The sequence below is a fragment of the Heptranchias perlo genome, chromosome 41 (genome assembly GCF_035084215.1).
Source record: "Heptranchias perlo isolate sHepPer1 chromosome 41, sHepPer1.hap1, whole genome shotgun sequence".
Lineage (NCBI taxonomy): Eukaryota > Metazoa > Chordata > Chondrichthyes > Hexanchiformes > Hexanchidae > Heptranchias > Heptranchias perlo.
In genome coordinates this window covers 3,448,871-3,461,958 of record NC_090365.1, presented here as the reverse complement: position 1 = coordinate 3,461,958, position 13,088 = coordinate 3,448,871, and the positions used below count along the sequence as shown (strand labels likewise).

Genomic DNA, 13,088 nt, shown 5'->3' with positions numbered 1-13,088 from the left:
ATGGCTCAGTGGGGTGTCACTCTCGTCTCCAAGTCAGCAGGTTACGGGTTCAAGCCCCACTCCAGAGACTCGAGCACAGAATCTAGGCTGACACACCTGGTGCAGTACCGAGGGAGTGCCGCACTGTCGGAGGTGCCGTCTTTCGGATGAGACGTTAAACCGAGGCTCCGTCTGCCCCTCTCAGGTGGACGTAGAAAGATCCCATGGCCACTATTTGGAAGAAGAGCAGGGGAGTTCTCCCCGGTGTCCTGGGCAAGTGTTTATCCCTCCACCAACATCACTAAATCAAGGAGGCATTTACGATCAGAGTCCTGTTAATGGCCTGATTATTCTGTAATTTCCCATTTCTAACCCCAATCCAGTTTGCTATTCCTGTGCAGATAGGAAAGCCATTTCTAACAGACCCAAGGTCTCTGGCCAATTAGCTCCAGATTGCATGGACCTTGGGGGCCCATGAGACTGTCAGATTTCTGTCCACGTGTCACCAACTTTCTGCATTTATTGACTTCCCAGCTCATTCTTTCTGTTGCTGTACACTAATAGAAAGTGTTTTCTGCAATGAGAGATTATTTTCCTTTGATTATTTGACCTTTCAACTGTTAGGATAGAAAAAAAGATAGAACTTGAATTTATACAGTTCCATTCACGACCAAAGGATTTCCCAAAGAGCTTTACAGCCAATTAAGGACTTTTGAAGTGTAGACACTTATGGTGTAGGAAACAGTAGGGATTTGCCATTGTCACTAGTAGCAAGAGTTCCCTGGGGAGCAGGGTCAATATTTGCAGGAGGTCCCTAGGGAGCAGGCCAACAGTCACCAGGGGTTTCCTGCTACACAAAAGACTTTGAAGACTCCCTCTGCCAGGGCCTGGCTTGGACAGGACCAGTTTGAAACTCGGTTTTAAAATTGTAAATAAGTTTCACAGTCCGAGTTACACTCAGCCTCCTGTAGCACGAAGCTGCAGTAACCAATTTATCGAACACACAATCATTAGCAAAATACTGCAGATGCTGGAAATCTGAAATAAAAACAGAAAATGCTGGAAATACTCAGCAGGTCAGGCAGCTTCTGTGGAGAAAGAAACAGAGTTAATGTGAAGACCTTTCATCAGAACTGGAAAATGTTAAGAGTTAAAGTTTTTAAGCAAGTACAGAGCCAGGGAAAGGGAGGAGGAAAGAACAAAAAGGGAAGATCTGTGATAGGGTAGAGGGCACGAGTGATTAAATGACAAAAAAAAGGGATGATGGTGCAAGGCAAGGAGAGTGGGAATGGGACAGGTTAAGAAACAAAAGATTGGTCAGGAGTAGCTGTAAATGGCAGCAGCAGAACCATTACCAGCGCCTGCTGACCGAAAAAATGAGAGCAGTGGTTAGAATTGAAATCAATGTTGAGTCCAGAAGGTTGTAAAGTGATGTGTTCTCCCCTCTCCCTGGCTCTGTACTTGCTCAGAAACTTTAACTCTTAACATCTTCCAATTCTGACAAAAGGTCTTCAACCTGAAACATTAATTGTTTCTTTCTCCATATTCTGTGTCAACTGGGATGTGACAGTATGAAGATATTAAGGGGAACGGATAGGGTGGACAGAGAGAAACTATTTCCGCTGGTTGGGGATTTTAGGAGTAGGGGGCACAGTCTAAAAATTAGAGCCAGACCTTTCAGGAGCGAGATTAGAAAACATTTCGACACACAAAGGGTGGTAGAAGTTTGGAACTCTCTTCCGCAAACGGCAATTGATACGAGCTCAATTGCTAAATTTAAATCTGAGATAGACAGCTTTTTGGCAACCAAAGGTATTAAGGGATATGGGCCAAAGGCAGGTATATGGAGTTAGATCACAGATCAGCCATGATCTTATCAAATGGCGGAGCAGGCACGAGGGGCTGAATGGCCTACTCCTGTTCCTATGTTGGGTCCATACTCATTGGAGTTTAGAAGAATGAGAGGAGATCTTATTGAAACATACAAGATTCTGAGGGCACTCGATAGGGTAGATGCTGAGAGGATGTTACCCCTCATGGGGGAATCTAAAACCAGAGGGCATAGTCTCAGAATAAGGGGTCGCCCGTTTAAGACGGAAATGAGGAGGAATTTCTTCTCCCAGAGGGTCGTGAATCTTTGGAATTCTTTACCCCAAAAAGCTGTGGAGGCCGAGTCATTGAATACATTCAAGGCTGAGTTAGACAAATTTTTGATCAGCGAGGGAGTCAAAGGATATGGGGAAAAGGCGGGAAAGCGGAGTGGAGGTAAAAATCAGATCAGCCGTGATCTCATTGAATGGCAGAGCAGGCTCGAGGGGCCGAATGGCCTACTCCTGCTCCTATCTCTTATGGTCACTCGCAGTGTGGGTTTAAGAAGGGAGTTTGTCAGCATTTACAGGGTGGGGGGGGGGGGTCATTCCTGGGAGTGTGTCAGTATTTATAGGGGGGGGTCCCTGGGAGTGTGTCAGTATTTATAGGGGGGGGGTCCCTGGGAGTGTGTCAGTATTTATAGGGGGGGGTCCCTGGGAGTGTGTCAGTATTTATAGGGGGGGGGTCCCTGGGAGTGTGTCAGTATTTATAGGGGGGGGTCCCTGAGAGTGTGTCAGTATTTATAGGGGGGGGGTCCCTGGGAGTGTGTCAGTATTTATAGGGGGGGGGCCCCTGGGAGTGTGTCAGTATTTATAGGGGGGGGTCCCTGAGAGTGTGTCAGTATTTATAGGGGGGGGGTCCCTGGGAGTGTGTCAGTATTTATAGGGGGGGGGTCCCTGGGAGTGTGTCAGTATTTATAGGGGGGGGTCCCTGGGAGTGTGTCAGTATTTATAGGGGGGGGTCCCTGGGAGTGTGTCAGTATTTATAGGGGGGGGTCCCTGGGAGTGTGTCAGTATTTATAGGGGGGGGTCCCTGGGAGTGTGTCAGTATTTATAGGGGGGGGTCCCTGGGAGTGTGTCAGTATTTATAGGGGGGGGTCCCTGGGAGTGTGTCAGTATTTAAGGGAGGGGGGGTCCCTGGGAGTGTGTCAGTATTTAAGGGAGGGGGGGTCCCTGGGAGTGTGTCAGTATTTAAGGGGGGGGGGAAATCTCTGAGCCTGTGTCAGTAATTACACGGGTTCCCCCCCCCCACCCCCCAAAACATAAAAACCCTCCCACAAAGACAGAAAAGTTTGAAAACCCTCTGAACAGAGAAGCGGTGGAGACGAAGCCCAGCCTTACCTACAGAGCTCGGTGAAGAGCAGAAAATTCAGCTTCTTCCTCTTCTTGTCGCTCAGGCAGAATCCCACTCGTTTCCCTTTGCGCCACGTCTGCATGATTCAACACTTTCAGCTGCAAACCGGAAAAAAAAAGAATATCCTCTCCCTCCTGGAGTGAGCTTTTTGACAGCAGTATGTCCAGCTTTCGTTCATAGAAATGCCAGGGAGAGAGAGAGGGAGAGGGAGGTGGGAGGTGGGACGATCCACTGGGTCATAAAGGAAGGACTCAGTCATTCCACCCCCATGTTAATAACTAATCAATTTCACCTCTCCCATTTAAAAAGGTACAAAGTCTGATTTCTTTCCCACCCGACTTGTAGCCGGTTCCGGGGTTACTCCGAGCCCCGATTCATTCTCCGGACTTCCCACCTCCTTTTATTGGGGGGTGGGTGGGTGGGGGGAGAAGTTTAGTTACATTGTTACAAACATAACACCGCGCCCACGTGACCCCCCCAATATTGCAACATAGAAATCCACAAGCCACGCCCACTTCCAGGATAGAGGGGGGGTTTTTTGCCCCGCCCCCTAAAAGGGTGGGGCCATTGGTATTGACCTGCTGTCAAAGAATGGGAGCCAATGGGGAAATGGGAGTTGACTGGGGAATTGGATGGTTCATTATGAGTGATCAAGTCTCACATGATCTGAAATTTGCTTTGCTGATGATAAAATTCGCTCCCGAGCCGAATGACTTCACCGGCTAACGTCTTCGTTGTGGCGTCAGCCCTGGCTGAGTGGGCAACACTCTTGTCCCCTGAGTCATGAAGGCTGTGGGTTCATAGTCCCCCCCCCCCCCCCCCCCCAGTCCAGACACTCGATTACGTGATCCAGGCCGACAGTGCCAGTGTCGAGGGAGTCCCGCACTCTTTGAGGTGCTATCGTTCAGATAGAGATGTTAAACGGAGGCCCCCCCACCCCACCGTCTGCTCTTTCAGGTGGATGGAAATGGGGGGGGAGTCAGTGTCCTGGGGCCAATATTTATCCCTCAACCAACATCACTAAAAAAACAGATTATCTGGTCATTATCACATTGCTGTTTGCGGGAGCTTGCTGTGTGCACATTGGCTGCCTCATTTCCTGCATTACGACATTTCAAAACTACTTAATTGGCTGTAAAGTGCTTTGCGACGACCTGAGGCAGTTAAAGGAACTTTATAAAGGCACGTCCTTCTTCGTGATGAGTCATGGAAGAGAGTGTGATATGTTTGGAAATGCAATCTTTTTGCCTCAGGAAGTGAGTCCACCCACTCAGGAATTGGACTTTCCAGTTCACGGCCTGTTGGTTAGCAGGTCTATGAATACAGCACAGTCCGCAGCACTTGTAGGTCCCAATTCTGGGCTGCACTCGGGTGGATGATCTCAGATGTGGCCTTGATAGGAAATTTACAATTGGTCTCAGTGCCCCCTGAGGGAGGGGTTAAAAAAAATCAGCCCGGATTGCCTCTCCTCACTGCTGTACAGTGACCCCTTTGCTGGGAAGTACACATCGCGTCAGGAGGACAGGATCGGGTTCTGCTATGAAGCCCTCTGTGGTCGAATAGCCGACTGACACTCCACTGTCTAGGTTAACAAATGAAGAATGACGCCTTGGATGAGGTAATGGAGGCTGGTCCAGCAGCCATGGAACTTTATTGCAGAGAGAGAGAGAGAGACCGCACTTTCAGGAGAGAGGGAGGAGAAACTAATCTCAACATCAAAGAACTCCCTACACCTGGTTAACCATCTGTTTAGAACAGGATTGAGGCTTTTAAGGTGGGCTGGAGATCAAATCCCCCCATGGAGCAGGCTGGGTCCCATTCAGCCCGGATGGGCAAGAGGGCTGGTGTTAGGACCATGCAATCGCACGGAGCCCTGAGTCAATCAGGCCCCCCCCGCCCCGCCCACCACCAGTGATAAGTTTAAGAGTTTCACATTTTCCTGGTCTGAGGTAAATCAATCTCAACGTTATATCGATCATTGGAAACACAGCAGCCACAATCAAAGCAGTTAATCCAACCAACTGGACCATCGAAACACAAACACCGAAAGGGCAGTCACCGAGTCTCTCTACCTGTAGATTCTTAATAAGGGAGATCGCCAAATAAACTAAGACAAAAAGCATGGTTATTATGTCTCCTTCAATCAGGACTGTTACTGCAGCCTTTAATTGGTAGATTGACAGTGAGATGGACTTACTGGGAGACGCTTAGAGAGGGAAGTTTGTATTGATATCCCATTTGATTGGATTCCCACTTCCTTTCACTTTTTACTTTGATCTTTGACCAATTTTTGCCCTCTCCCTCCCTCACACGCACCCACTCCGAGTTGGAAAGTTTGTTTTTTCCCCAATGACGGCAACTTGCATTTATATAGCGCCATTAATGTAGTAAAACATCCCAAGGTGCTTCACAGGAGCGTAAATCAGACAAAATTTGACACCGAGCCACATAAGGAGATATTAGGACAGGTGACCAAAAGCTTGGTCAAAGAGGTAGGTTTTAAGGAGCGTCTTAAAGCAGGAGGGAGAGAGGCGGAGAGGTTTAGGGAGGGAATTCCAGAGCTTAGGGCCTAGGCAGCTGAAGGCACGGCCGCCAATGGTGGAGCGATGAAAATCGAGGACGAGCAAGAGGCCAGAATTGGAGGAGTGCAGAGATCTCGGAGGGTTGCAGGGCTGGAGGAGGTTACAGGGATAGGGAGGGTGGTGAGACCATGGAGGGATTTGAAGACGAGGATGAGAATTTTAAATTCGAGGCGTTGCCAGACCGGGAGCCAATGTAGGTCAGCGAGCACAGAGGGGTGATGGGTGAACGGGACATCCAATCCTTCCCGGTGATGGACCTGTAGCTAATAGCAACAGGCAGAAGCAGTTTTTCCCGACTGAAATTGTTAAAGGGATATTCATGGTCACAAGAGCATCTAAATGGCCTGGTGGAGATCTCAATTGAACTTGAGATTTACCGGAAGCAGGAATATTCAGGTATCATACAAGACTTTGCGCAGTTAAAACACTCACAGCTCATTTCCGAGTCGTCATATGGCTCATAAACTGAAATGAAACCAGTGTTCCGGGAACTTTATGATCTTTCAATGTCATATACACATCTATTAACTATTGCTTATCATTCTGTTAATTATTGTTACATTACCTAATGCAGACAAGCCTTTTTCACAATTGTACATGTGTGGACTTGACACCAGCAAGTAATATTCACACCAGACAAGTGCCAGGCAATGACCATCTCCAACAAGAGAGAGTCTAACCACCTCCCCTTGACATTCAACGGCATTACCATCGCCGAATCCCCCACCATCAACATCCTGGGGGTCACCATTGACCAGAAACTTAACTGGACCAGCCACATAAATACTGTGGCTACAAGAGCAGGTCAGAGGCTGGGTATTCTGCGGCGAGTGACTCATCTCCTGACTCCCCAAAGCCTTTCCATCATCTGCAAGGCACAAGTCAGGAGTGTGATGGAATACTCTCCACTTGCCTGGATGAGTGCAGCTCCAACAACACTCAAGAAGCTCGACACCATCCAGGACAAAGCAGCCCGCTTGATTGGTACCCCATCCACCACCCTAAACATTCACTCCCTTCACCACCGGCACACTGTGGCTGCAGTGTGTACCATCCACAGGATGCACTGCAGCAACTCGCCAAGGCTTCTTCAACAGCACCTCCCAAACCCGCGACCTCTACCACCTAGAAGGACAAGGGCAGCAGGCACTTGGAAACAACACCACCTGCACGTTCCCCTCCAAGTCACACACCATCCCGACTTGGAAATATATCGGCCGTTCCTTCATCGTCGCTGGGTCAAAATCCTGGAACTCCCTTCCTAACAGCACTGTGGGAGAACCTTCACCACACGGACTGCAGCGGTTCAAGAAGGCGGCTCACCACCACCTTCTCAAGAGGCAATTAGGGATGGGCAATAAATGCCAGCCTCGCCAGCGACGCCCACATCCCATGAACGAATTTTTAAAAAGATTACGTCGGTAGTATTTTGTATCGGAGTCTAGTGAAACGTAGGGGCTCGAAATCGAACCTTTGAGCAGGGATCCCTGCAAAGCAAACCCCACCCCCGCAGATCAGTGAGATGCAGCCTCTCAGAGTTGTACGGTTGGATTATGGAGACAAAAAGGAAAAGAAAACTCAGACAAACTTCTGATGAAATGCTCGGAGTGGAACACGCTTATCTCATTGTGTATTTTCAGCATCTGCTGCTTCCTTTTATGGTTGAATTTGTATTCTAGGGTTTCGCTTTTGATTATGTCGGGGAGTTTACCTTCTTGCAAGTGCTGTGATGTTGAGGTGACCTCACCAGAAGGTGGAGATACCACACATCACTCCAGTGCATCTGGACTGGTGGAGGGAGAAAGATAACTCAATCAGATCTTGCCTTGCCTTAGAGTTGTTCGGGCAAAGGTCCTGAAAGAGCAAATAGTACATAGTCTGTGGAAGGAATGAGCTTCACAGGCCAAATGACCTTTCCTCGATCCATGACTCATTCTTGAAATCCTTTCCCCATCTTGGGAGAGATCTTAACTTTCGGATTGTGTCAACGCTAAATCTGAAATCTCTTCCAACACAACTCAGGGTTTGGAGGCCCTGTCTGCCCTCTCAGGTGGACGTAAAAGATCCCATGGCCACTATTTTGAACAAGAGCAGGGGAGTTCTCCCCGGTGTCCAGGGGCCGATATTAATCCCTCAACCAACATCACTAAAAAAAATAGATTATTTGCTGTTCGTGGGATCTTGCTGTGCGCAAATTGGCTGCCGCGTTTCCTACATTACAACAGGGACGATAATTCAATAATTTTTATAACGCAGTAGGAGTGAATGGCCGCCCAGCCATACACTCGACAGTCCAATTATCTACTGAGGCATCGAGCAGCCAGCAACTTGCAGTTTAATTGAAATTGCGTTTAAAAAATGAAGCAGCTGGACATCATCAGGGGCCGAGTGTGGGTAACAGTGAGGGGGCACTGAGCACGATCGGCACATTTTCCTTCACAAGCCACCAGTCATATTTGTTTATTCATCGCCATGGAAACCGCCAATGTTTTATTTTCCTAAATAAATCAAGATGACCTCAACCAGTACTCACTTATAAAGATACGTTAGGGTTTGTGTCGTTTAGTTCACAAATAGCAACAGGATCATGAGGAACTCTTTCAGCCTCAAGTAACGTTGACCTGAATAACTCAATACATTCCAGTCCGCAGCAGTCATAACGGGCGTGTTAGTGTTACCGCGATTCACTCGCTCTAGGTGTTGGACGGTAAAACCATTATAGGTTTTTACACCTCCTCACCAGCCTCACACCTTCCACCCTCCGTAAACTTAAGCTCATCCAAAACTCTGCCGCCCGTATCCCGACTCGCACCAAGTCCCATTCACCCGTCTCCCCCTGTGCTCGCTGACCCACATTGGCTCCCGGTCTGGCAACGCCTCCATTTTAAAATTCTCATCCTTGTGTTCAAATCCATCCACGGCCTCGCCCCTCCCTCCCTATCTCTCTGTGACCTCCTCCAGCCCCACAACCCCCCGAGATCTCTGCGTTTCCTCCAATTCTTGCCATTTGCGCATCCCTGATTTCCGTTGCTCCATTGGCGGCCGTGCCTTCAGCTGCCTGGGCCCTAAACTCTGGAATTCCCTCCCTAAACCTCTCCGCCTCTCTCTCCTCCTTTAAGACGCTCCTTAAAACCTACCTCTTTGACCAAGCTTTTGGTCGCCTGTCCTAATATCTCCTTATGTGGCTCGGTGTCAAATTTTGTCTGATAATCGCTCCTGTGAAGCACCTTGGGACATCTTATTGCGCTCCCCACGCAGAACGTGCTCCCTTACCTTCTTTACCCAGAGAGTGGTCAGAATGTGGAACTCGCCAATACCTGATGTGATTGAGACGTTTAGCATTGATGCATTTAAGGGGAAGCTGGGTGAGGGAGAAAGGAATAGAAGGACATGTTGATAGTCCGAATGGCCTGTTTCTGTGCTGTAAAACACGATATAATTCTATACATAACTCGCCGATCTGGGGACTGGAAAATCAGGTAGGTTTGGCCAATTTTGTATAGCCTGCAGCAGCACCTTAAAGGGGAGGGGTGAAAGGAAACAGCAGTTTGGAGAAGCAGGCAAACTTTCTGCAACACCTCCAGCAGCAAAGGGCATTAATTGTGGAAGCCCTTAAGCGTCAAGACCCTAAACTACGCCACCGTTGTGTCTGACTTTGCCTGACTGCAGCTGAGGAGCCCTTTAATGCACACTCAAAATGGCCGCCTCCCACCTTCTACTGCCCATGTTGGCTGGATCCCTTTAATCTGATTCAAGATGCACGACTGAATCCATCACATGTTCTCTGTCTTCAGTGATCAGCTGTTTCCCACCTCCTTTATCCATGAAAGGTTTGTGCTGTTGCGTCCTTTTGGCAGCTGCAACTGAGCATGCCCATGTAGCTTAGCTTGCTTCACTACAATTTGGACGCAGTCAAACATCCCAAGTTGCTTCTCGGAGGCGATAAACGGCTCTGAGCAGCAGCAGATTTAGGGGGAGGTGACAGCCAACAAGGCACAACAATCAACTACAACTTGCATTTATATAGCGCCTTTAAACCTAGTAAAACGTCCCAAGGCGCTTCACAGGAGCGATTATCAAACAAAATTTGACACCGAGCCACATAAGGAGATGTTAGGACAGGTGACCAAAAGCTTGGTCAAAGAGGTGGGTTTTAAGGAGCGACGTAAAGAAGGAGAGAGAGGCGGAGAGGTTTAGGGAGGGAATTCCAGAGCTTAGGGCCGAGGCAGTCGAAGGCACGACCGCCAATGCCATCAAGGTTCCCACGCCTGATCACTATCCAGTGTGTGGGGACGTTGAGTGAGAACAAGGGGAGGGGGAATCGGGCTGTGGTACGTTCCTCCCACCGGTGAAATGGTCTGCCAACCCTCACTGTCTGTTACAAACCAATAACACAGCTGGGCGGCTGAGGTTTGTCACTCAGACCTCCAGCTGTTTACCAACTGCTCCTAGACCCAGCAAAGCCTTACCGTCTTGTGTTAGTGCATGTATCACCATTCATGTATAGATAACCATAATTGGGGCATTTTTCTCTCCTTTTGTCTCCTGAAGTCGCTGACTCTCGCTGGGGTACATGATACAGGTGTTGGCTGCCCTCCACCTAAAGAAAGATCTTGCATTTATATAGCGTCTTTCACCAACCTATAAACCGCTTTACAGCCAATGAAGTACAGCCACTGTTGTAATGTAGGAAACGCGGCAGCCAATTTGCGCACAGCAAGATCCCACAAACAACAATGTGATAATGACCAGATAATCTGTTTTTTTTTTAGTAGTTGGCCAGGACACCGGGGAGAACTCCCCTGCTCTTCTGCGAAATAGTGGCCATGGGATCTTTTACGTCCGCCTGAGAGGGCAGACAGAGCCTCGGTTTAACATCTCATCCGAAAGATGGCGCCTCCGACAGTGCAGCACTCCCTCAGTACTGCACTGGAGTGTTAGCCTCGATTTTATGCTCGAGTCTCGGGAGTGGGCGCTTGAACCCACAAATTTCTGACTCAAAGGTCAGAGTGTGGTCCACTAAGGGGTCATTCTTTAAGTGCGAGTTTGGACTGTGAATATTGACAGGCTGTTTAAACATAGGCGAAGCATCACTCTCGAGCTCAAACCCGTCCTTTCCCAACATCTAACACATCAACAATTTCTAGCAAGAGAGTCAACAGTTATGACCGGAATCAGAAACCATGGCTGATTTTTCTTTGTCCCAAACCCAGGGACACTAAAGCTTACACTAGCACCCAAACCACATGGGAACAACACCACCTGCACGTTCCCCTCCAAGTCACACACCATCCCGACTTGGAAATATATCGCCGTTCCTTCATCGTCGCTGGGTCAAAATCCTGGAACTCCCTTCCTGACAGCACTGTGGGAGAACCGTCACCACACGGACTGCAGCGGTTCAAGAAGGAGGCTCACCACCACCTTCTCAAGGGGCAATTAGGGGATGGGCAATAAATGCCGGCCTCGCCAGCGACGCCCACATCCCATGAACGAATAATAAAAAAACCAGAAGTCAGTGCAAACCCACTAAACCAGTTGCTCACTTGCAGCAGCTGACTCAACTGGGTCAGTCAGGAATATCGTTAAACTCTTACGAAGGCTTAACATGATTCTTGCAAGCAAAATGCACCTTTTTGCCCATCCTGCATTGCAGGAGAGAGAGAAGAAAGAGAGAGATGTGAGAGAGGGGAGAGAGAGAGAGAAGAAAGAGAGAGATGTGAGAGAGGGGAGAGAGAGAGAGAAGAAAGAGAGAGCAAAGAAAGAGAGGAGAAAAAGAGAGAGGAGAGGAGAAAAGAGTGGAGAGAAAACAAGCTAAGTAAACTGTGAGAAACATCAGCACAAAGGCAAATATTATTATTAAACCTTCCCCAGGATGTAAAAAGCCAGAGTTTGGATCAACAGAAACTGAAACCCGAGTCTGGCTTCTTCACCGACATAAATAAACTGCACGATAAAAACAACTGTTCTTAAAACTCAGCAACGACTCTCACTCACATGGTTCCCTCTCAAACAAATCATCAAAGCGGATGATCTGGTTATTTATCTCATTGCCGTTTGTGGGTTCTTGCTGTGCACAAATTGGTTGCTGTATTTGTCGACATAACAAAAGTAATTACGCTGCAAAAAAATTGGCTTTGAGATTTAAAAAAAATTTGTTTCAAGGATGTGTCATTGGCAAGGCCAGCGTCCTGGTACAACTGAGTGGCAGTTAAGAGTCGACCACGTTGGTGTGGGACTGGAGTCACAAGTAGGCCACTCCAGGTAAGGAGGGCCAGTGTCTTTCCCTAATGAACCAGTTGGGTTTATATGACAATCCGACAGTCCCTCTTACTGAGACCAGCTTTTTATTTCCAGACTTAAACTGAATTCAAATTCTCAAACTGCCAGGAGTACGATTTGAACTCACGTTCTCTGAATTACTGGTGTAGTAACATAACCACTACACTAACCATTTACACGTGTCGGATAATGATGCTATATAAATGCAGGTACTTTCTTTCTCTCAGAGTGTCGCAAAGTCACTAGCTTTCTGTGTTAGTTATTTCTGTCACCGCGTATGAATTGTAAACATTTTCTGCAACAAGAGTGTTACATTTTTTTTGTACATATTTTCATTTTGTGGATGAAAAGTTCTTTTGGAAATTAGGACAGGGTGTCTGAGAGTCGGGCAATATTTTCACACATAAAAATCTCAAGACCACTGGCAATTATTCAGCAACATTAAAGTAAGTCAAGGAAGGTGGGAGCAGAGGGCATAATCAGAAATGGGTGAAAAGTAGCACTTAGAACAGGAAGAATGCATGAGATGTTCTGTCAGGCAGAGCATTGGAAGCAAAAGGGGTAAATTATATGATTTTGCACTCCTGGCTGAAAGCAGGCGCCTCTGAGTCAGAAGGTCGTGGGTTCAAGTCCCACTCAAGGGACTTGAGTACATAATTTAGGCCGACATTTCCAGCGCAGTACTGAGGGAGTGCTGCACTGTCAGAGGTGCCGTCTTTCAGATGAGACGTTAAACTGAGGCCCCGTCTGCCCTCTCAGGTGGACATAAAAGATCCCATGGCCACAATTTCGAAGAGCAGGGGAGTTCTCCCTGGTGTCCTGGGCCAATATTTAACCCTCAACCAACATCATGTTTGTGGGAACTTGCTGTGGGCAAATTGGCTGCCACGTTACATCAGTGGTTACACGTCAAAAGTATTTCAGTGGCTTTAAAGCGCTTTGGGACATCCCGAGGCTGTGAAAGGCGCTATATAAATGCAAGTCTTTCTTTCAATCAAACAATTTCAAAGGCACTATGGTAGG

General features: G+C 47.9%; 1 protein-coding gene across 2 annotated transcripts in view; it reads right to left on the bottom strand.

Annotated features, from left to right (window-relative positions):
• LOC137305949 (inositol-tetrakisphosphate 1-kinase-like) overlaps positions 1–3,626 on the bottom strand; it is a 31,511-nt gene extending 27,885 nt beyond the window's left edge. Inside the window, exon 1 of one of the 2 annotated variants that reach the window (XM_067974916.1) lies at positions 3,189–3,626. In XM_067974916.1, coding sequence (XP_067831017.1) covers positions 3,189–3,283 — 95 coding nt within the window. In that variant the 5' untranslated portion in view covers positions 3,284–3,626. The remainder of the gene's footprint in view (positions 1–3,188) is intronic. The other variant, XM_067974917.1, reaches the window with a different exon arrangement.
• Positions 3,627–13,088: the final 9,462 nt, after the last annotated feature.